The sequence below is a fragment of the Paramormyrops kingsleyae genome, chromosome 17 (assembly GCF_048594095.1).
Source record: "Paramormyrops kingsleyae isolate MSU_618 chromosome 17, PKINGS_0.4, whole genome shotgun sequence".
Lineage (NCBI taxonomy): Eukaryota > Metazoa > Chordata > Actinopteri > Osteoglossiformes > Mormyridae > Paramormyrops > Paramormyrops kingsleyae.
The window spans coordinates 16,753,418-16,779,925 of NC_132813.1; the positions used below are offsets into that span (position 1 = coordinate 16,753,418).

The following is a 26,508-nucleotide window of genomic DNA, read 5'->3' on the forward strand; positions in this document are numbered from 1 at the left end:
GGAAATGTGCTTCATTGATTCTTCAATTTATTTAGTTTGAATTAATTTGCACCATAAATGAAAAGCACCCATAAATCACACTGATGGCCCTATAGAGTGCCATCTGTCAGAGGACAGTGAAAATTAATCACAGTGGAGAAAACCAGGATGTTCATTTTCAAAACTATATGATTCTCAGTCAGAACCTTTGGCCATTCCCCGGCAGGTATATTAGAGGACTGGGCTTGCTGTCATGGCAACGGTCCACCTTCTAACTCTAGGGAAAAGTGCTTTCAACTGGGTAGGCTTCTGACAAGCTTTCTATCCTGATTACTAGTGTTTTCTCCGGTTTTCTCTTACTTTACAGCCTGAGATATTTACCAGCCATTTGGAGGGAAATGGACCAGGTTCTCTAACCTCATTTAGGGGCCATTGAACATACAGACTGCCCCCCCCCACCACAACACAACACAACAGCATAGGTGAGTCCATGAGCTCGTTAGACACTCCTTTCAATGAACCTGTTGATTAATTAATTACTTGATTTTCCCGAGAGCCCATCATCCAGGCCTGTCCATCTCACTGGTCACCAGTTCACCTTAGTACAGCAGCGGTGCAACATTTATCTAACTGCCCCACAGAAAAAGCCACAGAAATGGTGCATTTCAAGCACGTTAAAGAAAAGTAAGAAGAACTAACAAAGCATTGCATTTTAAGTTGTTTATTTAGTTTTTAAAAAGAGTCCAGAGACCTCCACCAGCTAAGAAACTGGCATGTTGGAAAAGCCTTTCCCCAAATGGCAAAGCTCTATTCATACACTGGATTATCCACCATGAAGATTTATGAGATTTATCAGTCGTGATTTGAGTTACGTTGTAAAAAAAAAAAAACTATAGAAAACTTTAAAAATACGTTTTATTAACATTGAAAATGTTTACACCAGCAGCTTGCTCAAAATCACAGCAATGCAAAAATACCAGTGTTAGAAGTTGCTCATTACATTCTAAATGCCCAGTCTTGTCTTTCTTTTTATTTTGTGTGTCTTCCTTTTATATACATGCACACAAAAGGAGAAAAAAGGGTTGCCTTTGTTTAGAAAACACCCCTTTTTTTGTTTTGTTCGTTATATTGGCCGGTTCTTTTGGGAGTGAGTGTACAAACATGAAAAGAAACTACACAGGTCATGCATATCACACCTCATTAGAAAGATCACACATTTGGGATTTGCAATTAATTAACTTCCACGTTTAAAAATAATTGAATAATGTCAAGGCTGAACCTGAAAAAAATCAATCGTCTTTTTAATTCTGCATATTCAATACAAAAAAATGTCTCTTCCTTTGAATTTATGCTTCTAATATGAAGTATACGATGCATAGAGAGAATCATAGGAATAACTTAATTGTAAAAATCATCACAGGACAACGCCCCCCCTCCCCGGGGACACCATCAGAGCAGCATTCATTAGGGCTTTTCCAGCCAATGAGGAACAAATTCCCCCCTTTTTGAAAAAACACACATGGTGCCATTTTATTACAGTCTGTTTATTTTTGCATTTTGTTTTTTGATTGTTTGTTTTCACCTTTTGCAGTCCCCAAAAAATTCACTCCAGACAAAAGTGCTGGTTTTAGTAAAGGTTACCAGTCTTTTTGGCAGATTTCTCACTTTTTGGATTACTAGAGAGAGACCATCGCCTCCCGTTGGTCATAACCGAATGGACGTGTCAGTAGAAGACGCTTGGTGCTACGTGAGAGAACAATGAGGTCCAAAGAGCAAACGTCACCTTCAATACAACACCCAAAAGTGAGAGACAAAAACACAAAGTCTATACAAACACCAAGCATTTCAATTATGAGGTAAAATAAAATTTCAGGTTACGAACCTACAGAGACAAACCACAGTGGAACAAACGCTAAAATTTTTACAGAGAAAATCATAATACTATACCTAATATCTTTAAATATATCCCTTTTCAATGTACCAATGTAGAAAAATTAATAAAGTTTTGGTGTTTTGACTTTGAAATGCATATTGCTATAGCAGCAGAAAATGCAAGTGACCTGAGGTGTAATAAAGATATGATACATAATTCTGATTGTATGGTTTGGTAATGGCACTCAGATATTTCAAAAACACAGTTAATTCTCGAAAGGAGCCAGTTGAGGTGGCCTCGGCATGTATTCGGGATGCCTCCTGGACGGCTCCCTGGGGAGGTGTTTCGGACATGTCCCACTGGGAGGGGGCCCCGGGGCAGACCCAGGACACACTGGAGAGATTATGTCTCTTGGCTAACAAGGGAACGCCTTGGTATTTCTGGAGCTGGAGGAGGTGGATGGTAAAAGGGAGGTCTGGGGATCCCCGCTTAAATCGCTGCCCCCACAACCCAACCCCAGATAAGCGGCAGATAATAGATGGATGGATGGGGTTAGTTCCACCCACCTCTTCACACAGTTGGTAGAGTCCCTGATTCCCAGAAGACAAGTGACTGAGCCCCTTTTCCCAACACAATCTTCACACATTTGGTGGAGTCCATAGCGATAATAGGGACAACAGGCAGGAAGAGAAAACGCGTCATGGGGTTTCTCCTTTCACCTGCTCATTGTTGTTGAGTCCTGGGGAGGGCCGACTTTTCATGCCCTCTGTCCCCCCCCGGGAGGTCTCCTGGAAGAAGAGCCCGGGCATGCACACGGACATGATTATCCGTTTGTATTCCTTCCGGAAGTTCTGGTTCAACAGTCCGTAGATGATAGCATTAAGGCAGCTGTTAAAATAGGCCATGAAGTAGCTGACCACAAAGAGCCACTCCGGGACTCGGGGTGCCATCGTCTGGGGGTCGATGGCCACGGCCAGGCCGATGAAGTTGAGTGGCCCCCAGCAGATGGCGAAGAGGACGAACACCACGAACATGGTGATGAAGTTCCTCAGGTCGCTGGGCTTGAGGCGCTGCCGCACCTCACTCTTCACCTTCCGCCGCACCTGGATCACCAGGATCCAGATGCGCAGATAGCAGAAGATCACCACGGTGATGGGCACCAGGAAGTGGACGACCACTACAGCGATGGTGTATGAGCTGCTGACGGTCTGGGCGAAGGTACAGGAATAAATGCGCGGGTCGTACTGCAGGGAGCCCACAAATAGGTTGGGCACAATCGCCGCCACAGTGAGCAACCAGATGAGGGTCACCAGCAGCAGCGTGTTGCGGTAGCTGTAGAGCTTCTCATACTTGAGGCTGTGGCAGATGTAGCAGTAGCGGTTGATGGCGATGCCAGTGATGTTAAAGATGGAGCCGATGACGCTGAGCCCCATCAGGAAGCCGCTGACCTTGCACTGGGTGTCGCCCAGGGACCAGCCGTCATGGAAGATGGCGTAGAGCACCAGCGGGTAGGGGTAGAACGCCACCACCAGGTCGGCAAAGGCCAGGCTCACCACAAACACGTTCCCTGTGGGCACAAACCAAAGGCATGCTTAGCGGCGGGAGGAAATCTGTGGGATTATGGGAAATGAGTTTTTACCGGTATTTGGATCACGTCGTACCCAGTGGCAGTGTGTACCACCACTCAAATCACATATTTGCATCGAACCCCCGAGCTTTGGGAGCCCCCTGTTGGCCACATTCAGTCACGACACAAAGAGGCCAAAGTGACTTTTTCAGTGGGACCCAGAAACAACAAACCTGACCTTGTTCTTCTCAATTTTCTTCCATTATGTACTTAATTTGTCCATCAAATCCTTTCACTCTGTGAATATTCAGTGCTGACACTGTCTTGCCCAAAGCCAGTGTGACTGCTCGGTCTCCTTGTTAATCTCTCTCAGACATATCTTCAAATCTTATTACAGAACTGAGAGACGTGTGACGAATGACTACTCTATCTGCTAAGACGACTCTAAGTGGTTTGATTCAGAGGTTTAGTTCAGTTTTTTCAGACCTAATTGCTTAATAAATCCAGCAGAGTAGAGACACCTGTTAGAAAGTGTGATATTTCCCCCCTTTGGTTGTAAAACGCTTTTTCCTCAAGGGTTGCCTGGGACTGCCTTACGTCTGCTAACGGGATGAAGAATGACTTAACATCTGTAATTGCCTTGTAGAAATCATCTTGCCGAAAATATCATTGACAATGCACAGATTTCTCGTGCATTCTAACCTGTCTGTTAAAATATTACATTGAATTTGGCTCCTTTTTTAATCGTACAGAAACTTTTCCTACCGGTTAACTGGTTACTGGTGCTAGTTAATAGCAGGAGTTCTGAGAAGTTCACCCAGGTCCCACGTGTCATCAGATCATGGATAATTGGTGAATTAAAATGCTGCCCAACCCCTTGCAGCTCCGATGGTGCAGCTTCGCCTCCACAGACAGCAGGAGGCCACAGGGGTGTAATTTCCCATCCTGAGGTAGGGAGGTGGAACATGTTTGGCAGGGCGGCCCAGCTGAGGTGCCTGATTTCGAGCGCTACTTCCCCGTACACGCGACAACCCCGTACATGCGACGTCCCCTACGTATAATCGGCTGCCATTAATTATATTTACATCTAGACTGCAGTAGTATGACGTTCAGCTCTTATCCTCATAGATGCTGCGATTATAGTTAATGTCAGTGACCCCTGTTGAATGACAGTGGACTCGCCGCATTCATCCTATGGTGACATCCACCGTTTCTGTCGTTCTGGGATTCCCTCCATCTTCACGTCTCCCGGTACTGACAGGGACAGGAAAAGGGGGGGAGGAGTCTGTCCAGCCACAGCTGGGGGGGGGGGGGTAGGTGGAGACTGGTGTCATTTTCACTCTGATGTTCTCCTGAGCGAGTTTATTTGTCCGGAAACACTTTGCCGCGATATACGATAATGTTCCCCAGGCAGTCGAATACAAAAATGAAAAAACCCTGAAACGCCGATACTGAGAAAGTGAAACTGATGTGAGGACAAAAGCCGGTGTGTGAGAGGAGCATCTGCGGGATGGACCGCAGGCAAAGGCGGAGAGAAACGGCTGCTGTTTGGGTCACGACCTGGCTGACTGGCCTGGTAACGGTACATGGAAAGCAGACAGACAGAAAGTTGGGGGGGGGGGGTCACACGTTTCCCTCTCTTTTCTGATCTTCACACACAATCTTTTATCTCCTTCAGAAAAGAAAAACAAAATTATTCATCACTTTGTTCTTGCAACAAAAACTCAGTTATCAGAAAAACACTCATTATTTTGAGCCTGTTTTGCGGAAAAAAAAAAAACTTAGAAAAATAGGACAGTGATTAAAGAAAAACCTTGAAGTGGTTCCAAAACAATGCAAAAGAAGTGCAGCACTCTTGTACCGTGATGCTGTGATGAGTGGATGCTGCAAAAAATGCTCATGTAATGTGGCAGCCTTGATGGAAAATGATCTCTGATAAACAGCTGCAGGAGGTCTGAGGGCAATACGAATAAAACGCAGATCGAAGCACATCGGATTTCAACAACTAGCTTTGCTCTCTGCTTATATCCTTTAATTAAATATAACATGCATCACATTTACTTTATTTAACAGAACTTTCTTTCCAAAGTGACGTACAAATGAGTGAAACAACACGTTACACACTTATGGCTGTCAAGGACTCTATTGGGCACAAGCGTATTTACGCTGATCTTCCAGTGAATATCAGCAGAAGGGGCAGCATCCATGAAGCATGGAGCGATATCAGGCTAGTGTTTCTCTTTGCTTGTTCCTCGACCCTGCGATGGTACCGGCCGTGGACTGCCTCACTGGGTTGTCATGTAGCGCATAGCAGGCTTGTGTAATTCGCAGGGAAACACGGAAGGGTGGGGGGCACTCGGGCTCCTGCTTTGGAATTCTGCATGGAAGCCAATACGGCAAACCGTGACCCAGAAAAAAATATACACCACACATTTGCAAGCTTACTGTACTCTCTGAGGTTAATGATGCCGTTTGGGTTTGGGATGGGGGGAGAGATATATATTTCATGCATCTTGCATTTATAATACATGCAGCCTTGAGTTGAATATTTCAGGGCCAGGAAAATGTGTCATATGAAAGTTGAGCTTTAAGTGAGATGTTTGCGGACATTGTGGGTAGCAGGGCCTTGCTTAAGACAGAACCACTGCCTGGCTCTGCTGTGTATCTGAAAATCTCACAAACTACAGTGATGATGACGGCAGCTAAAATGCAGATTCACGCGTTCGCTCACTGCCTAATCGATTTATTCACACTGGTACCAGCACTGACGTTCTAAAAGACCCGGTTTCCAGGAGCGACTCCCACCACCATCATCAGAACAGATGTTCCTGCGCCTGTCTAATGTTCCGTGTCGGACTGAGACGGACTGAGGCAGACACGCCATTAGGACTGGATCGCACTGCGCTGACCCAGACATCAGCTGGCAGATGGTGGAATGCCAGTGCACCTCTGTGTTTGGGGAGGTGGCTCTCTCACAGGGCCAGCTTACAGACACATCAGTCAACGACATCCAGCTAAGTTAAGGTTACAGGGCGTCAGCCAGATGTGGCCCCAGCTTTAATGTATTTATCGCGAACAATGAGTGACACATTGCTTATTAAAGGCATCCTGTGTTTGTCTCAGTGCTATCAAATTTGGGCCACATTTTCAGAGGACTGAGCTGCATTTTGTCCCAGTTGTACAATCAAGGACATCGTAAGCCAAAAGTCAGAATCGGAATTAACATGCACCTTTAACGAGATAAAGATGCACATGGGAAAGTGTTTAACTACTTAACAGGTGTTTGTAGACAATGACTAACAGTGTTGGTAACATGTATCACCTTATTGAGCCCTGTGGAGTGTGAGAAAGCAGACTGGGCAGGGAATGATCCGGAAGAGACCATGACTGGTGGGGAAGCTCAGCGAAGCGTGTCTCAGTGCCGTCATGGTGCATCTGACGCTGTCCAAGGTCCTGAACTCTGTAAACATGCCATGAACGTGCCTGACATGCTCTCAGTAGGCCTGGACGTCCAGGCCTTAAAGGAGTCATTTGCAATTTTAAGACGCCTTCTGGCACCATGGCAGCAGTACAGGCCACCTGTGACAGACCAGCTGTGAAGCCAAGCCATCCACCCAAGCTCTACTGGCCTATTCCAACCCATCTCCTGTGCCTCCCCTGTAAAGACACTTAAATTCCCATCCATTGTCTTAACTACTCCTCATTGTTTGGTTAATACCATTTCTCTGTCCATACCCTCCCCCCTCCCCATCCATGGCACATGGTTCCATTTCCTGATTGGTTACTGCTCATGTGTAGCTATGATGAGCTGAAGCAGGTACATCTCACCATAGGATCGGCTCCGAACCCATGCGACCCTGAATAGGGCGAGTGGGTACAGAAAATGGATGGATGGATAGGGTCCCGCTCCCAGCCTCGCTTCCGATCTGTGCAGGTGAAGGCAGACGTTTCCTCATGTGACTGTGGCCTGCGCTGCCATTAGGAGACATGCGGAGCAGGCTGTGGATACGGGGGTTTGATCACATCCCTGTTAACTCTGTGCACCGGGGGGACAGTCGTTAGCACAGAGACCTGACTCACTGCTGTCACATGCTAGCTGACCCCCATCACTGCACCTGGATCCCATTACCAGTATAAGCCAGGTCCGCAAACCATGATGCAGGCCGTGAGGAGCTTCTCTCTGAGTAGTTATCCTAAGTGTCATCTTTAATTTGTCACGAGTCTTTTTTTAAATGACAAACAATCCTCTGCCTCAAAGTATCACCTTGGACAACTCACATCCTCCCTGAAAACGAAGAGCGATCACTCCTGCTTCCTCTTGCTTGGGGGCAGATCGGTAGCGGATCCGCCTCACTGTAAATGCGGGTCGCGCCGGCAGGTCTGCAGCAGCAGACCTACAGTAATGGTGTGTTTCTTGGCTAAGATGGTATCATGCAGCTCCTCTACAGTTTTTCCTCCGCACACTTTTTACAACTGGTAGCAAATACATCTTCCCTGGCAGCAGGTACACATTCAGATTTGCAAGCTGTCATTTTTAAATGTGAGAATAACGTCATATATTTTCATCTTTCGAGAGGTGCACGCTGACTGATGCGGCGTTAAAGAATGATTTAACATGGAGAGCCCTCAGTCGGCATTAAGTAAGCAGCTTCAGGTGCTCGGTCAAAGCAGGGGAGCGAAATGCCGAGAGTGTTCAGAGGTATTCAAGAGGTCGCTGAGGACGCTGCCGGGTGACAGTGCAGTAACTGTACACTCGGGGTCACTGGCCAGGCAGAATACCAGCATTTATTTACACAGCAGTTTTTAAACGAGCCCGGCTGTGAAAGCCAGCTCTGGCTATATATGCTTCGGTGGCAAAACAAAAAGACCGTTACAGACCATGAAGGTGACTTCTTGTTTCCAGACGCTGAGACGTTTTATTCACTTATTACCAGCTAATAGTTCTTGAATCACAACTGTCGGTATTGAAATTGCTGCAGTTAGTTGTTAATCATGAGATAATAGGTGTCCCATTAGAACATGGCATCAGACATTGCACAGTTAACTGGCTCATAAAACATATTGGATTTTCATTTAATTGTTGAACATCAGACATACTAATATAAATATGGTGCAGCAGCGCTTCAGTGTGTAATTTTTTTTTTTACCAGCATAAAGTTTAACCTGCTATCACGTGTTAGTTATGCATTTCTGAAAGTTACTTTTTCCTAATTTTAAGCTGCATAGAGACGAGTACAGAGCTGAGAGCTTATAGCCTAGCCTACCACGCCTCGGTCAGGCTGGTGGTGTTCAAGGTGGTGGTGGTGGTGGTGGTGGTGGTGGTGGGGGGGGGGGGGGATGTCCTCCTTGAAAACTCCCCAGTTTCCTGCTTTTGTCTACTGTGCCATGGTGCGTTGCCATGTTACACGACTGATACATCATGAACAAGGGGGAAAACAGACATCCGGGATCCACGAGGTCGAAAGGCAAATGAGCTGACCGTGCGACGGGCTGGCCTTTAGGCAGGAGGGCCCCCCCACGCTGCTTTTTCACCCCCTGTGACCAAAAGTGGTTTTTCCTCTGCTGTTCCTGCTGTGATATTACTATTGTGTTTAATTGCTTAAATTTTTATTTACTTTTATTACGTTTACTACAATGCTTTGTTTATTTTTACACAACTAGAAATTTATACATATGTCAATAGTATTCAAACATTTTTGATAGGGAATCCCTAGGGCTTATATATTTGTCATGATCCCCCACACACACACCCCCCAACACACACCTACTACCTACTAACCCCTAAATAAAATTCCATCCATCCATCCAATTCAGGGCCATGGGGGTCGCAGTTTCAAAACAGGGCTGACTCCACACGGTTCTGTTTGATCCTCTCTCCCGGGTCCCCCTGAATAGTTTGAATACCACTGCTCTGTGTATTAATTTAAACATACACATTTTCAGCATTTATCCAGTACTGGGGCACTTCCAGTTAAAAGTCTGCTGAAGGAGCCTTGCCATTTGGCCACTGGTTCCTTAAACATTGCACACCTTGCTGGGATGTAAGCCCCCTTCTGTAGCAACTGGAGCAAACCCCATGGCAGGCCAGACTGTTACAGCTAAAAGACTCTCGACATGCAGATAGTGAAACAACCTTTACACACCGAGATCACTGATGGAATTTTTAATCTAGCTTGAGTCACAAGACGACTGCTGAGGATGTTTACAGATGAATGGATTTATGAAGTTAAATCCTTTGATCTATCCTGCTGCTTCTAAACTCCATATCCACAGACAAAAGGTGGTCTGAGAATAAAGCTGTTTTATTTCCTGCTGGAGGGCTTAAGACTTAGCCTGGGTGCTGGATGTGAAAACCAGGGGCCACCTGAATCCAGAACCCGCTTTCGGTATCTGATCACTGACGAAGTGATGATGTTTGGAAACATTCAAAATGGGGTCATTTTTCAATGCACAAATGAAAAACACTCCTGACAGTAAGGCTGTCTGTGACTTCAAGGCATCAGGCCTGTTTTTGGATGCGATAGTCTCGACCTGCAAACCGTTACCCAGAGCGCCAACACTCGGACACTTTCCTTTGATATGCAAGAGGGAAATTCTTTTTCTGTATTTCAACAGCCGAAAAAACTTCCAAATGTGCGTATGGTATAAAACAGCGATATGCCCAAAATCAAACGAACACTCAAACTGCAATGCCCGCCCAGATTTCGTTACCCAAAATCCTTTGTGTATCACTAATATTTTCAGTCCTCTACTTTCACACTATTGGCTGCTTGAAGGTGTCACACGGCCTGGGATAATTCAGTGGAAAGGAACTTTCAACTTGCCTGTGCGGAGCTTCCACAAATATAGTTGTGAGCCACGGGAATCACCCAGTCATTACGTAAACTGAACAGAATGATTCATGCTGCCAAGTGACTGGGCTGATATCCTATAAATCAGCTGTGAATGGAAATGGACTCTGAAGATGTAACAGCTCTTTCCAGGACATAGGCCAGGATTGTGGGGCCCAGGGCAATGCAGTATGGGGCTTACCCAAACACAACCTGAAAGCATGATGTATTTGGCAATGTGACACCACCAATCTCTTGTGTGCAAAGAACTATTGGAGAATTATGAAAACACAAGCATCCAGGCAGGTCCTGTAAAGCTGGGAGATTCAGAAAAGACATAGGGTAACACTCGAGAGCTTTCACAGCCCTTTGAGCAAAGTCAAGACGGAAGATCAAACGGTGGAAAATAATTGAGTCTAACAGAGGCGCAAACAGCAGAACACTTAGCTCATTCTGCCCTAATTATGAATCAGATATTATCGACCCAGCTCGACTCACCTTCTCGTTGGTACTCATGTATTATATGATATAATCTGGGGATCAGAACAACAAACAGTGGACCTTGACCCGCAGACAGCTGACGACAAAAAAACACATGGAAGCAACACGACAGCAGGTCTAATTCAGACAAAATTCTGAGGTGAGACATTGTCTTCGAGGTCCAGTGAATCCCTCATTCTGGATAGGGCTGTTCAGCAGAGGAGATCCTGAATAAACTGCCTCAGTGGCCTATGCTAAGAAAGGCTGTGGAAAAAAGAAGATAGCCTTCAGCGTATGGCTTCTTTACTGAGTACATATCACACTTTACCATGTCCAGCTACATGCAGGGTACAGCCAAAAAAGTCCCAGTATTTTTGTTGTTAGGTCCCTTCATAGACATTTTTGATTGCCTCTGAAGCTTGCCTGCCTGAACGCGAGGAAGTCTCAATAATGATCGCCTCTGCTGCAAGGCCAGGTCCAGCAAAACCCCCTGAGGCTTTCCAGACTGAGACACGCCCCAGAGTAGGAGACCAGCTCCCGAGGACTTACAACCCGTCTCAAGACTGAGCATACTGTTTTATCTAAAGCATGTTTAGCGATAGCTACATCAAAACAAGATGCTATTTTTAAATCAACACATATTCCACAACTACACATCATATGCAGGGTCAGTGCACAGTGAATACCATACCATGACAGAAGACGACATACACAACAGGCAACTTAAAGGATCCACTTCAACACGGGGAGAACATGCAAACTCCACACAACACACACACACACAAAGAGGAGCCAGAATCAAACCCACGGCCCTGGAGGTGTGAAGCCACAGTGAGATCACAGTTAGATCACAATCAGATCACAGTGAGATCACAGAGCTGCTTTCCAAGGACCTTCGATTTTAACCTCCAAAGCAATTATGGTCACAGTGCAACACAACTTCTAAACTACCCTAGTGGAAGAAAGACTGTCAAGAAACTGTAAAACATTAACAGTACATATTAAACACACTGCGTGTTGGCAGTTCATTCTGTCAGTGGGATTTTGATTGCTCTGTGGATTTTGAAATTCATCAAGAAGGATCTGACTCCGAATCCTGCTTCTAATCTATACTAATGTGATGTCAGGGCAGTTCAAAATAGCCTCAGTTCATCTTTCTACGTCCACTGCAAAATGGCTGTTCAGATCCCTAAAGGGAAACTTTTTGAGCAATGTCGCCGGGCAACCTCCAACCAGGTGAAACAAAGAGCAACTCATTTGGGTCTGGATAATCGAGAAAAGTTTCCCACTGCTGATCAAAGTTTTTCAAATCAAAATTTGTTGCTCAAGATCAATGGGAAAGTGCTGAGCAACATTGGTCAGCTACATTGCTCAGCAATGTTGCTCAAACAGTTGCTCTGTGGTTTATCTTCCATTAACATTCAGCATTTGAACATTTTACTGCAATATGCAGTCAAAAGAATTATTCTTCCATGAAGGAGATGCTCCCTGATCACGCAGGTTTCCAGAGAGACCTTTGTGGGTCATACTGACTTGCTGAAAGAACAGAATGGGAAGTCAGGATTTCCCCCACCAGCCGGGGAGTGGGATCACTCAGGGTCCATTCTGAGAGCTGCTTAAAGTCTGCTTTCTCCCCAGGAGACCCCCACTCTCTCACCCCAACGCTTCCAGAGTAGCAGGAGAACGGAGCTCAAGTGCACCTCAGTACAACCGGCCTTCAGCTGTGTGACAGTTCCTCTGGCATTTCTCTGGGATGGTACAGGTGAGCTGGGGATTGGTTGATCATAGTCGCCCAAGAAAATTGCTGCTGACTTGCCCCAGATCAGCACGTTTCACTGGTGGTGCTGGTGCCTAGCCTGTCAATCGTCACTCTGCACTGGAACATCCATTATATTCATGTTTGTCCATCCCCTTTGTGCCAGCCCTGCCCCTGCTTTCATGAGAACCTGTACTGTATGTGTGTGTGTGTGTGTGTGTGTGTGGGGTCCTTGAATCACACCTCCTGGTAGACAACCAGTCGCACAAAAGGGTAACAAAACTTGACCCAAATGCTACATGTGCTCCAGTAGAAGCAGAGACCTGTATGGGACATTGTCTACTCCAGGGTTCCCCAATTCCAGTCCTGGGGGGCCAGAATCCAACACAGTTTGCAGATTTCCCTGCTCAAGTACCAGTACGCCAGGATCGGAATTGGGGAACCCTGGCCTACATCGTCTTTCTGCCACCCTGTACCTGCTAAACTGAATAAAGAGTAACAAATTAACCTTAGGAACAGAACATACCGAGAAACTTTACAAACTGAAAGTATGGGGTAAACTTACAGAATTTCTGGAGGCGGACTCCTTCATGCCCAGTGTGCTGACCCTTACTATTTCGAAGCCAATTGAGTCTGTGCTCTTTCAGATAACTGAATGTTCAGGGAATCCACAAAGTCATGGGGAATTTGGCAGGGTGCAGCCGAGCAGGAGGGACACGGCTGCGAGCTTCACAGGCAGAGGCAGAGGCAGAGGCAGAGGCGGGTGCCTCAAAATCTCATTTTTACTGAGCAGCTGCGGATGGGACGAATGGATGCTGTTCTTTTTTTAAAACATGTAAGAGATGAGCTGCTCTCTCTAGAGAATGAGGCACTTGAAGCAGAGTGAGAGACGCACGGACCTGTGGAAGACTGGGATAAGCCAGAAGGATTCCTCTCCTTAGTTGTCCCTCAATGGGAGTCACACCAGAGAGCGACCTAAAGAGTCTCCCAGGCACACCTTTGGTGTCTGAGAGTTAAAAAAATGCACCAAAAAAAAAAACTCCCTGCCAAGCTGAACTCAAAAACAAAATGCCAGAGAAGCTCTTTGTATTATGCAAGCAGTTCATGGATGAAAAGAAACATACATCAGAATTCTCTGAAAGTGGGGAAGCGTGTTGACGACATTTCAGGCCACTTTTATGACTACAGAAGTGCTTTGTATGAAAGATATGGAGAAGTGTGGTATGTGACGTTCGGGGTTAGGAAGCCTTGCTGCTCTACTCCAGAGCATGCTGTCGGGGATCATTTCCTCTCTGATGTCGACACACTCCTGTTTCACTCTGCCCCATGACTGCAATTTAATAGAATTAAAGGAGCAGCCAAAAGCCAATCAACCGTTCTGGTCATGCCTGAGCCCTGAGAGAAGCTCACGGGTGGAGTCAGGATCACAGGCCTTTCCTCCGCTGTGCCTCCTGAGAAATAATGTTCCTTCCTGGATTCTTATCTGCAGCCGGAGAGGTGTCTGTACAGAGCTGCAGAGACTACAAAGGCTGGGGCCGGAGCCTTCTGGGTAGGGACAGACAGCCTGTCCGCACAGGGCATATGAGGTCCATGCTTACTGTCCTCAGTCACTGTCACTTTTTAGGTTTTTCTTGAGTAGGTGTTTGAGTTCATAAACCACTACAGCAAACCTCCTAAAGGATATGTAAAAAATTCAACCTTGATAATGACCCTGTTTTCCAGCCATGGGACGTGGTACCGCACACACCTGTCAGCAGTGCATAAATATGCACATGTACCCTAAAGATTCCTCAGAAACACATAAACATGGCGGACTCTCGGACCATGGGCACGCCACTCGATGGAATCCGCCGGCCTGCGTGCTTTTCCAGTAGATATATTACTGGAGTGATTAAGGCAGATGAAGTTTGAATTCCTAAAGTCAAACATGGCACACCTTAATAAGCCCTGAATAAACAAGGGAAAGGCACGGCTAATCCCTCTGCTCAACGCAAGGAATTATAAGAGGGCAACAAAGGTGGACCAAAGCCCAGACATGTCCTGCACAAACAGGTGCATAAAACACACACTCATATTTATTTCCAAAAAAAAACTGAAAAGATTGGATACAAAGCCAAGAGGGAGGACAAGTCTAATTTTTACAGTAACAGGCCGTCTGGATTTATGCAGCCCCCAGACAGGAAACTATGAACACCAACAATTACATTAATTGCTTAAACAAATATGCTACAGACCCCCCAGGAGCCCCAACATCTTACAGGAGTGCAAGAAAAAGCGTCCCCGACAATGTGAAAAATGCTTCAGAGCAGTGTGGCATGACCCCAGAGCTTCTCTTACAGACCGGCTCTGAAGTGATGCTTCATCCAGACCAGAGGGCAGGGGCTTCAAGCCAGACAGGTCGAGCTTCAAAGGCATTTCCAAGGATCTGAAGTTCAGTCAAAGCGGGTTTTTAAGAGGACTCCTGTGATTAAATGTGGCCATGTGACATTACAAACCAAAGGAGCACACTCGACTAAGTTGGTATGGGGGCCAGCTGCTTTAATACCGCACGTATATAAATAACAGATCGGTATGCTGACATTACGGGTCTCTTCAGGGGTGGGGAATGAGTGACATGGGGAGATGGGGAGAATGGTGGTAAAATCTGCTGACCCAGGTAGGGAGGTTCTCAGTAAATTGATGCAAATTGTGATCGCCTGCTTTGGGGTCTACCCTGGGTAAATTTTGCATGGGCCCCTTGCAGAAGCCCCCCCAACCCTCAGCTACAGGATCACCTTGAGTGGATCCTGCCACACTGGACATAAATAAGGCACCCTGATTGACATCAGCAGCTCCTTTCGGCATTAAACAGCAGCCTGTCTGCGCTATCTGTCTAATTAAAGAGAGCATATCGCGTTCAGTACTATCGTTGCGCTCCGCTGATGTGCATGGAGCAGTTAATCCCTGGTACACCGTACACCCCCGCGGTGCCCCCGATAGTCACAGACACAGCTGTCCAAAGGATTAATACTCATCAGGTCCATGTTGAATTCTGACATGACAGTCGGAAATGCCATTTCACGCCTTCCAAAAATGCCACACCTTCAAGATCTCACAACGTCCTCCACTGTCGTTGTGGGAGCAGGAGAAATCCAGAGAAATCCAGAAAAGCGAAAGGTAATTACGTGCGTTTCTCACCTATTATAAGTGATCACTAGTAAAACTAAGTCCCAAAATAAAAGTTAAACAGTCCATTTGGCATAAAGATTAATGAAAACGGACACCTTCATATATAAATATACAAATACTAATCTAAACTATAACAAGCACACAAAATTATAATAACATCATAGCTTTACTCATCTTACTGAGAATGAACATCTACAGACGCTCCCATCCATTTTCTTGACCAGAAACAGACCCTACGAGAGCAGTGATCAGCCTCTGTGGGAAAAAACAAGGAAAAGGAAGGAGCGCGGATGTGGTGCTAAGTTACGTTTTGTTTGGGAACATTAACTGTTGTCGGATTATTTTTGCAATTTACGAGATTTTTACGAAACTTTTACCGATTCGCAGTTTTAACGCGGGCTTTCCTAACATCAGCACATGTTATCGTTGCAACTTACATCAACACCGTGATCGGTAACTCTCTCGAAATCAAAATACACTAAAATGTTAACTATAGAAACAGGAGGACTATTGAAAACAGATGGAAGAAAATGACACAATTATTTTAACACACAGTTATACATCAAATCAGCAATACTTTTCCACAATATGAATACAGTACAGTAGGGGTCTCCAGAATTTATGGTCCGCGGACGGTCATACAAAACATCCACGGACCATTAAAATGCCTGGCGATTTCACAAGTTTAATCGTTTCCATTTTTCCAACACAACGAGCGAATGTGAGGGGTCCTAAAAATGAAAATATCTAGACTTAGTTTATTTTTGGAAATGAACCAATACTTTGGCACAGAAAACAATACAGGGGAAAAGGAAATAGCTAGGTTAATTCCGTTTTACCAAAAACTGGAAAAAAACGTATTTTACAGACATTACAGCTGTGATATTGGCCTATTATCGCTACTGATGGTATTAACATTAGCTGAGTAGCGCGTTTTCAATTAAACGCAACTGAAACCTGAAATCTTACGCGTGCCCCTGAAAAGGTATCCACGTTTACTTACTTGCTACATGAGCTACAGACAATACAGTTTAATTATGCGGTACTCAAGTTGATTATTAATTCTAAACTTATTCTCCGTGCCAGAAGTCCTCATTAGAAATTACATACCGATATTTGTTGTATAATTGGGCTGTTTTGTAAAATCGCACTAAAGCTTGCGCCTCACGCAGCCAGCATATAAGCAAGTGCGACGAGCGACCCATAGATCACATCATGAACCTGTGCGTTATGAAACATCACATTATGAAATACCTTGCAATGTTTCACATTCATTCACCAGCTTCCCATTCAAACACACCAATAGTAAGATTGTTGCAGTGATTGGGATGGTTGCACCGAGGCGAGGTGTAACATTTGTATTATCAGCGCAAATGTAAGCGCTTGTCCTTCGCAATAACTTTTCATCTACTTGAAATACTGTTGATACCAAAATAATGTGCGTAATTAGCCCTATTTCACAGCTACTATGCAGTAAATTTAGGTATGCTGTTTATTGGTTGGACTAACAAAATGACATGAAATACTGAATAAATGAAACATTTATGTGTGATTGCATGGTTAAGCCAAACTCAGTTTGCGCACCCATACATTAAGCTTTCGCCCTGGACTTACCGGCGTTCCTAAGTTTTCGATTCCTGGCTACTGAGATGATGACCAGGAAATTTCCCAGCACGTCCACCACGGTGGTGAAGATCAGCACGCTGGCCAGCACCGCGATCGTCCAGGCGGGACGCGCCGGTGGCGGCGTGGTCAGAGAGCGGCCGTGTCCCAGCTCCGTGCGGTTCCGGAGCAGCGACACATCCTCCGGCATGTCGAAAACCGCCGCTGTCTCAACTTTTCCCTTTCCTCCGTCCGGAGCATTCAGGCACCGACGTCATTCGGGCAAGACCCGGGTACAGCTTGTGTTGTGTACTTAGTAAAGCAAAGAGCCGGTCGGGCTTAAAAGTTGGATCTTCCGTCTTTTTTGCATGGAGTTGCACAACGGGTGATGCATGCATCCAAAAGAGTCCTTATAATGTTGTCTGTCACGGTGGTGGTGATGGGGGCGGGGGGTCCGCCGTGCCAGTGAGCCCTGATACCCCCTATGCACGGACTGCTTGAGGAGGCGTGGGTGCACCACGCTTCTTTACTCTCATTTGTACAGGAAGCTTCGCCGGAGCGCATCAGCTTTCTTCCCTTATTTTTAATATCTACCTTTCCATTGCTGCTCGCCGCCTCTCCGTGGCGCTGTCCCCCAAATTCATTTTTATGCGTGGCGATTCCAGCGCGCAGCCAAACGGTGTCCATCCGGGGGGGAGGGTTGGCTTTCATTTAGGGGAGCTCATTTAGGCAGCACGCACCAACTATGGTGTGTGTGTTTGTTTCTGCGAGAGGTGAGGGGACCAAGGATGTATGGAGGGAGGGAGGGAAGGCTAGGCGAGGTGGTGGCACTCGTGCATTTAATGAATACATGAGCACTTACTCCGAGTCCACAAAGTGCGGTCTGGGTTTGTTTTCCTAAATATGAAAGACATAACTATTTTATGCACACAAAAAATGTTTCAGTATTGCTGAATCTATATTACATTTTCCGCCAATATTTGCACGACTCAACCAAAACCCATTTAGCAATTGCAGTAAGACCCGGTAGGGTCTCTGTTGACTTGCTTTAAATTTAATTTTATTATGCGTTTTTTAAGAAGAAAACAATTTTCGGTTCACAAATGAATCCACCTCTCCGTTCTTTTTACATTATTCTTGATTTCTCAATATGTTCTTCGTGTTTTATTTAGGTCATTAGTAAGACTTCATTCCTTATTTAAAATGCATACATTAATTTCTTAATGTTTAGAAAATATCAACAATATGTGGTGGAGCACATCATGTGGCAAAACACGAGTCTCTGATTGACCATCCCTTAAGTTGGACTTCAAAGCACAGTTTGAAGAACACTGGCACACGGACTGAAGTGAGGTAAATAATTTAAATGTAGGTACTGTATACATATTTTAGGCAGTAACATTTTGTAGAATAAGTTGTATGTCATACAAACAAGTAGGAAGAAACAAGCCTGTTATTCCAAAAGGAAAAAAATGGCAAAAACCATTGAGAACAGTAGCCTGTAAGTTCCAGTTAGTCCATAAAAAAGCACTGTTCATTTGATGAGTAATGAACTAGTATAGTTATTAGAAATAATGCATAGTTAGTACATAATTCCCAATGAGACCAGCAATACTCAATAGTTCCTAATGAAGTAATAGCGAACTACTATAATAATTAGTTCACTATTACCTATTGAGTAATTAAGCATAACTCCTTAGTAGTTAATAGTACCAAATTATAGGTGTTAATGAAGCACTACTCCTTTGTTGCTGCTTACTTCCTGCATATTTACCTGTTAACTACGGAACAGTATTATAAAGTGTTACCCACGGATTATATTCTGAGCGCTTTGTATTGTACTCACGACCGCACTCCTTTAAAACTCTTTTTTACCTTTAAAGTTTTGTCGCGTCAGTGATGCCTTAATGTCAGTGCGCCGTTTTTAGTATCTCAAAGCAAACCACTGGCAGGAGGATGGGAGGGCGCGACGTCTACATTTGACGGACTACCCCGCCCTCTCAGAGAAGAGTAAGGCATAATTTTAATTATCCATCCATCCATCCATCCATCCATCCATCCATCCAAACATCCATCCATCCAACCATCCATTTTCTATAACCTTTCATCCCGTTCAGGGTTGCGTGTGGTCCGGTGCCTATCCCGGAGGCAACGGGCGTAAGATAGGGAATAACCCAGGATGGGGCTAATTTTTAAATTATTATTAATTTTTTATTTATTGTAATTTTACTGTTAACTTTCAATTTACTAATTATTTATACTAATACATAATTCAGGCCATCATAATTCGCTAAAATTAAAGTGACGTTCTAGCCTACGTTTTCAAATCCTCACAAATGCGCTTGTTGGATTGCGTTGTGTGTGATGGACTCGCCAGCTGGCAACTTTTCCTCGGTATTTCAAGAAGGTAGCTAGCTTAGTTTTTATCTAGCTTTTATCAATCAATATTGACATCCGAAAATCTATTGGAAGCACTGACCAGCCAGCCGCTCAGGTCAACTCAAGCAAGCCAGAAAGAGATTTGCTCAGATATGACACTTTGCCACACAGAGTGTACTGTCCAAAGCATTTTGTGATATAATCACCAGAGACAAAGATACAGAGACAAAGATACCCGGGAAATTATGCTCCTTTCAAAGCTGATATCAGAATTTCATTTACATTCTCTTATTGAGGGAATTAAGTTTTCATCAGCAGTGAGAAATCCACGTATAACTCAGGAGCCACACACGTAGCCCCCCCATCCTGCTTCCAGAAATTGCAAATACACACAGGCACACCTGTGATTTTATGCTTAACAGCCCGTAATGTTGAAGCACCATACCCAACAGTGCTTAAAATCAATTTCAAAGAAATTGTATTCCTAAGAAAGATTGTAGACAACTGCAAACAGGGCGGGTGGTGGCGGAGGTACGGTAATTGAGCAAGAGATATGGCTGACCAGTTGGGGGGGGGGGGAATCAGATTACCTGTCATGGGGTTAGGTGTAAGACAGTGTCCACAGTAAATCCGGCCGTATAATTTACGCGGGGTATGCATCTTCAAATTCCAGAACGTGTGCTCCTCGCCGCTACTTATTCCTGTGTCATGCCCAAAAGAATGTACACGTTTGAGGTAAAAAATTAAGCCCCCTTCACAGTCGAGTAAAAGGCGCCCTTCTTTCAGCTTACCCGTCATTAGCTGCGGTTTGCGTCTCCCTTCCAGGCTCTGGGCTGCCTCGCATGTCAGCTGCCTTCCATGCCTCCTAAATTCGTAGTTTTATGTAACCTAGATGAAAATAGCTTCATAGAAATTAATGAATACATATTTTAATAAATAGGCCTAGTAGTAAATATGCAAAAATTCATTATTTAAAAATTTATATTAAAAACAACAGTGATCGAATCAGATAAATAAGATTAAAATCAATTTTTCAGTTTTGCTATTGAATTATTCAGTTAATCTAGGCACTTAAATAAGCATTATATTGCTTTAAGCAGTCGAAGTTGTCAGCCAATCGGAATGGACTGTGTCGTCTCATGCCGAATAAACCGGCACGAGAGGACGAGGGCGGAAAAAAACGATGAATGCGCTAGCGAGGTTTAACCAGTGAACGAAAAAAAGGAGAAAAATAAGCGTTGTTTTGCTTTATTTTTCAGATTTGTAAGTGTTTTGTGTTGCTTTCTGTCTATAGTGATAGACTGTGGTTATGTTTGACGTTATTTCTTAAGTTTGAGCAAGTGTTGCTCAAGTAGTGAAGAGTTTGGAGGCCATGCTAAACGCATGGACTTGGATCGACTATCATGGCGAGCCACCCACGTTGAAAGCACCTGGACCATAACGTCGCACCGACAGGGATTTCGAGCACCATAGAGGAGACGGATTCTCATTCAGTGAAGCTGGGAGTTGTTTAACTGACGCTTTTGATATCTTCGATGCAAGTGGATTCGCGGCGCGGTAAGAGTGAATTTACTATAAACTGCGACATTTTGCCTCAGACTATGGGCTCTGAACGGACTGCCTAACTCGGTCGATGGTAAAGGTAACTTGTACTTGCTGCCGAGAGAGAGACGGAATTGTATTCAGTGATTTCGATGTTGTAATTCAGTGCACTACATTAATCATAATGTTTGAATTATCGAACTGTGAAGGTTATACCGGGCCATTGTTATCTTCTGTTCATCATTGCCTGCTGAACTGGTAATGGATTGATATCCTAATTGTTAAAGTCAGTAATTAACTGGTTTAAAGTTGTTTATCATTAGGAAGGTAATATTTGATGTTTGACTCTAAAATAGGCCTACAATGAGTTAAAACTAAGGAACTTATTGAAATAGTAAAATAAGAACTTAAAATTAAGATAATAAACCTAGGATTTAAACAGAGCTCAAACTAGATTTTGAATGCAAATAGGTTCTGAAAAATTAATAAAATAGGAGAACTGGTTCTTTCCTCTCCCAAAAGGAAAGGGGGGTAAAAGTCCATTGTATTTGAATATAAATGTTTATGTATGTCATGTTAAATGTTTATGTGAATGTCTTATCTGGTACCCATTTAAAATTATCATTGCTTTAACTTCATCCATTCCCTTTATAAACAAGCTGACAATTTAAAGCTAACTCTTGGGTTGTGGTGCATTATTACTATTTAACCAATTATAACTGGTCCTGTGCATAGTAAGTCCTACAAAAATTTGGAGAGCCAGCCAGGAGCAGTTGCCTGTTAAATAAAAAATAATTATTAGAAAAAAAACCTAATTTGACCACCCAGACCAAAAATAGAACAAGTCCGGCCAATATGGAAGTAGTAGAGAAACAGCTAAAGTGCCAAACTCATTTTTAGTGGAATAACAGAAACAGAGCTAGATGAGGAAGTCGTTGACTTCTTGAACAAATATGGGGACCTAGCAAGAGTCATTTGGGTAGATGATCCCGTATCTCCATACCACAAAAATGTAATTGTAGAATATGAGTGGAGCTGCAGTGAATGATCTTCAGCCTATACACCCACATAGCTATGAGAGCCCTAGCAAAGTCACCTATCAAATTAGAGCTCTGTCAAGTGAATATGTTCCCACTGTGACTGACAGCGTCACACAAAGCCTTTTGAGTGAACTGCAAAGGATTGCAACGCTTGGTGAGTCTGAAAGTGAGTCTTCAAGCACAGAGATTCAAAGGGAAATAGCACAATCAGCTGTGCAAGGTGAATCTCTACAGTGCCTCTAAGTCTATAGTATTCTGCTATGCTAAAGAAAATGAAGTTCCTATTACTGGCAAGAGCTATGTTAATCCTCTTGAAGTGCAACAAATGGGTGTAGGACACATGGTGAGAAATGAGGTACCAATATCATTGATGAGTGCATCATTCAGACTCAGACAGCTCTGGCAATTCTCTGGCAAAACCTCTTGCCCCACTCATGAAGCAGACCTTGACACGTGGCAAAACCATGTTGAACTTATTCTCAAGGATCCAGCTCTGTCTGACTTACAGCCATCCAGGAAGACTTTAGACAGCTTAGTACCACCAGCGGCTAATGTGGTAAAACCCTTAGGTCCAAATGCTTTGCCAGCAGCTTGCCACAACCTGTTAGACTCAGCCTTTAGAATTGTGGAAGATGGTGATGAGCTTTCTGCTGTGTTCTTCAACACACTCCAAGGTTCTGGAGAGAAGCCATCTCAATACCTACACAAGCTACAAACAGTTCTTACACCACCTCTTTTCAGTGCTTTGGTATCTGCTAATGAAGTTGATTGGCATCTTCTGCATCAGTTCTGTCGTGGGTGCTGGGATGATGTGTTGATAACTGACCTCCAGCTTGAGCATAAGAGAGACAACCCCCCTACATTATATGAGTTACTGTTGCAGCTTCGTGTAGAAGAGGATAAACAAAGTGCAAAGGGGACCCACAAGAAGAAGCATCTTGGTGCATCAAAGCAGAAAGTCAATGCACATCTGTTAGCTGCAAACTCTCTTGAAAGTGACACTTCATTAGAGAATGACATTATTGAAATGAGAAAGCAAGTCTCTGAGCTGTAGAGCCAACTTGCTCAACTTAAGACAGAAACTAGAGTCAAGTGAGCCTTCCCCTGATGTCATCGCTGAATTACAGAAACAAGTCGCTGAGCTCCACAGCCAGCTCATAGGTAGAAAAGCCCCGAAACTACTAAAGACAATGGACGATGTGACAAAATCTAGTACAAAGCATCAAATCAAGGTCAAAGATCCTGAATGGCCCCCAGCTACAGACCAAGGCCATTGTGCAGTTTTCAGTGTGGTGAAGATGGCCATATTGCTTCTGTATGCCTAAATGTGCCAAACCCCCCATTAGTAGCTGCAAAGAGGACAAAACTGAAGGAGCAGCAATCTTTTTGGCACAGTCAAAACGGTTCAGCCTTTTCTCAGTCGAAATCGGCTCTCCATTATGGGACAAATGAGAAGCAATCGTCCCACCTCTGACACAGGACACAAAAGGAACCGAAGGTTTTCTTCTGCAAGATTCAGTGATGTAGGAATACCAAAGGGATTGATAGCAGCTAAATACACTGCTTGTGTATTCATTGATGGACAGACCTGTAACTGCCTACTCGATACATGTATCCTCCTGTATGGTTGAAGAGTTTTTTCCTGAAAGTGATGCAGCAGAGAAACAAGCAAAAGGAAAACAGTAGTTTAGGGCTAATGAGGCTACAAGGAAGGGAACCTAGAGTTGTCTGTGCTAGCCAAAGTTCTGTTGTAGAAGGACTGGCTCATGTCAACAGCCAAGATTTAGACCGGTGGTTTGTGATCCAACCCCCTTCATCGTCTTCTATACCCGGGGGAATGTTAGTCATAAACTGTTTGCTCAGTCTCCCTGATAATTCATCTAAGAGATTACCAGTGGTGCTAGGCAACGAGAGTAAGCATGACATAATTATTCCAGCAAAGAGTGTCATAGCTGAAGTACATGCCTTGCAGGAAGTAGTTTCATGTAAGCCAAGCCCTGCTGATTTAGTACACTCAAGTAACTCCCCAAGGTCCTCTGAAAATGTGAAACTGAACTTCAACTTCAACAGTGTTGCTCGAGTAGTGAAGAGTAGTGAAGAGTTTGGAGGCCATGCTGAACGCATGGACTTGGATCGACTATGATGGCGAACCACCCATGTTGAAAGCACCTGGACCATAACGTCGCACCAACAGGGATTTCCAGCACCTTGGAGGAGACTGATTCTCATTCAGTGAAGCTGGGAGTTGGATAACTGACGCTTTTGATGTTTTTTGATATCTTCCATGCAAGTGTATTTGTGGCGCGGTAAGAGTGGATTTACTATAAACTGCGACATTTTGCCTCAGACTATGGGCTCTGAACGGACTGCCTAACTCGGTCGATGGTAAAGGTAACTTGTACTTGCTGCCGAGAGAGAGACGGAATTGTATTCAGTGATTTCGATGTTGTAATTCAGTGCACTACATTAATCATAATGTTTGAATTATCGAACTGTGAAGGTTATACCGGGCCATTGTTATCTTCTGTTCATCATTGCCTGCTGAACTGGTAATGGATTGATATCACAATTGTTAACCTCAGTAATTCACTGGTGTAGGGTTGTTTATCATTAGGAAGGTGATATTTGATTTTTGACTCTAAAATAGGACTACAATGAGTTAAAACTAAGGAACTTATTGAAATACTAAAATAAGAAGTTAAGACTAAGATAATAATAAACCTAGGATTTAAACAGAGCTCAAACAAAATTTTGAAACCAAATAGGTTCTGAAAATGTTTATGTGAATGTCTTATCTGGTACCCATTTAAAATTCTCATTGCTTTAACTTTATCCATTCCCTTTATAAACAAGCCGGTAATGTAAAGCTAACTTTTGGGTTGTGGTGCGTTATTACTATTTAACCAATTATAACTGCTCCCCGAACTTAGAGACTGGGCCTGTGCATAGTAAGTGCTACAGTTACTGCCTTACCATGGAGTCTCCTGAAGTTACCCATCAGCACTGATTTTTAAAGCGAGCCTCACAGCCATTCCTCAAATCAGCCAATCCCGCTGCTCCAGACTCCGTGAAGCGGTGCGCATCCACAGCCCTGCTAGCGGCGGGATAATTGCGGTATTGACTTTTGTAACCTGTGATTGCATGTGCTCTCGCTGGGCATGCTCAGTCGAAAGTAACATTGTCCTGTTATGCATTTCTGCACAAACAAGCCATAAGGGGAGCAGCCTCCCGAAGGAGTCAGGTGACCTCTGGGCGTGCTTATTATTTTCTCGTTCCGTGTGATGTGTTCTGTCCCTTTCAGTCCCTAGTAACCAAGGCGAGGTGACAGCCTGTGCGAGTTCATTCCTCTCACGCCGGCAATCAGGCTCCTTTGACTCCTTGTCTCCACCTCCATCCGGGCCGAAAAGGCAGTCGTTGGTTTCACGCTCCCGCACTGTCCGCCTTGCTCCTGCCGACCCCATCTGTGAATCCCATTCTACATTCAGATCGGAGGCAGATGCTGGCCGATTGACTCTCGGTGCATTGAAGGGGTCCTGAGGGTGCGCAACCAGGACGTTGATGTGTCTGGTGTACTGTATTCGTGATTGGGTTTAATTCGAAAAAAAAAATGCTCTGGGCAAATAAATATGCAGGCAGATTGAAAAAAATTATTCCATTTGGTAGAGCAAGTATTGCAAGAGATGGGGAGATGCGATTTGGATTTAAGTGCGTTTCAATTAGCGTCATGCGGAGATTGGCGGGAGACATGCCTGTCGAACGCAGTAATGAGTTAAGAGGCGGGGGTGGAATTTATTTGAGGGCAGCTTGACAAAAGAGTACATATAAGAACATTTCTCAGCTCATTTCTTGCGAGTGAAGAACCGCTTTCTCCCTGGCCAGACAGTTAGCCACCAGGGAGGCTTGCAGCCTTGCTAGTGTAATCTGTTTGACCTTCATGGAGGATTTAGGGGTCATGAAGACAATTGATGCCGCCCAGCCCATTCACAACCATCAAGCTCTCCGAAATGGAGGGCAGAGCCTCCAGAGGGGGGTATCCTCGTCACAGGAAACGGACCATCTGGGTATATAAGAGGGTACAACTGATCTTCCCATGTGGGCAGCCATCCAAACTGCTTCTAATCTCACTGCGACCGGAAGTGCATCTGGCCTGGTGACCCCAAAACGAAAATCTGGGGGACTGTAACCTGGGACACCAGTCCGTTACTGTCCCAAGCTCACCTGTAGTCACACCCTGTTTCAAGCAGGAGTTCACAGTCCTGGAGCTGGAGCTAAGACTCAATTGCCTTGGAATC

General features: G+C 44.5%; 1 protein-coding gene across 1 annotated transcript; it reads right to left on the minus strand.

Annotated features, from left to right (window-relative positions):
- Window positions 1–684: 684 nt before the first annotated feature.
- Window positions 685–17,782, minus strand: mtnr1ba (melatonin receptor type 1Ba). Its single transcript, XM_023844311.2, has 2 exons — window positions 17,268–17,782; window positions 685–3,419 (listed from the first exon to the last, which is right to left on the minus strand). The coding sequence occupies exons 1-2, from the start codon at window positions 17,464–17,466 to the stop codon at window positions 2,551–2,553; spliced, it is 1,068 nt and encodes a 355-aa protein (XP_023700079.1). The 5' UTR covers window positions 17,467–17,782; the 3' UTR covers window positions 685–2,550.
- Window positions 17,783–26,508: the final 8,726 nt, after the last annotated feature.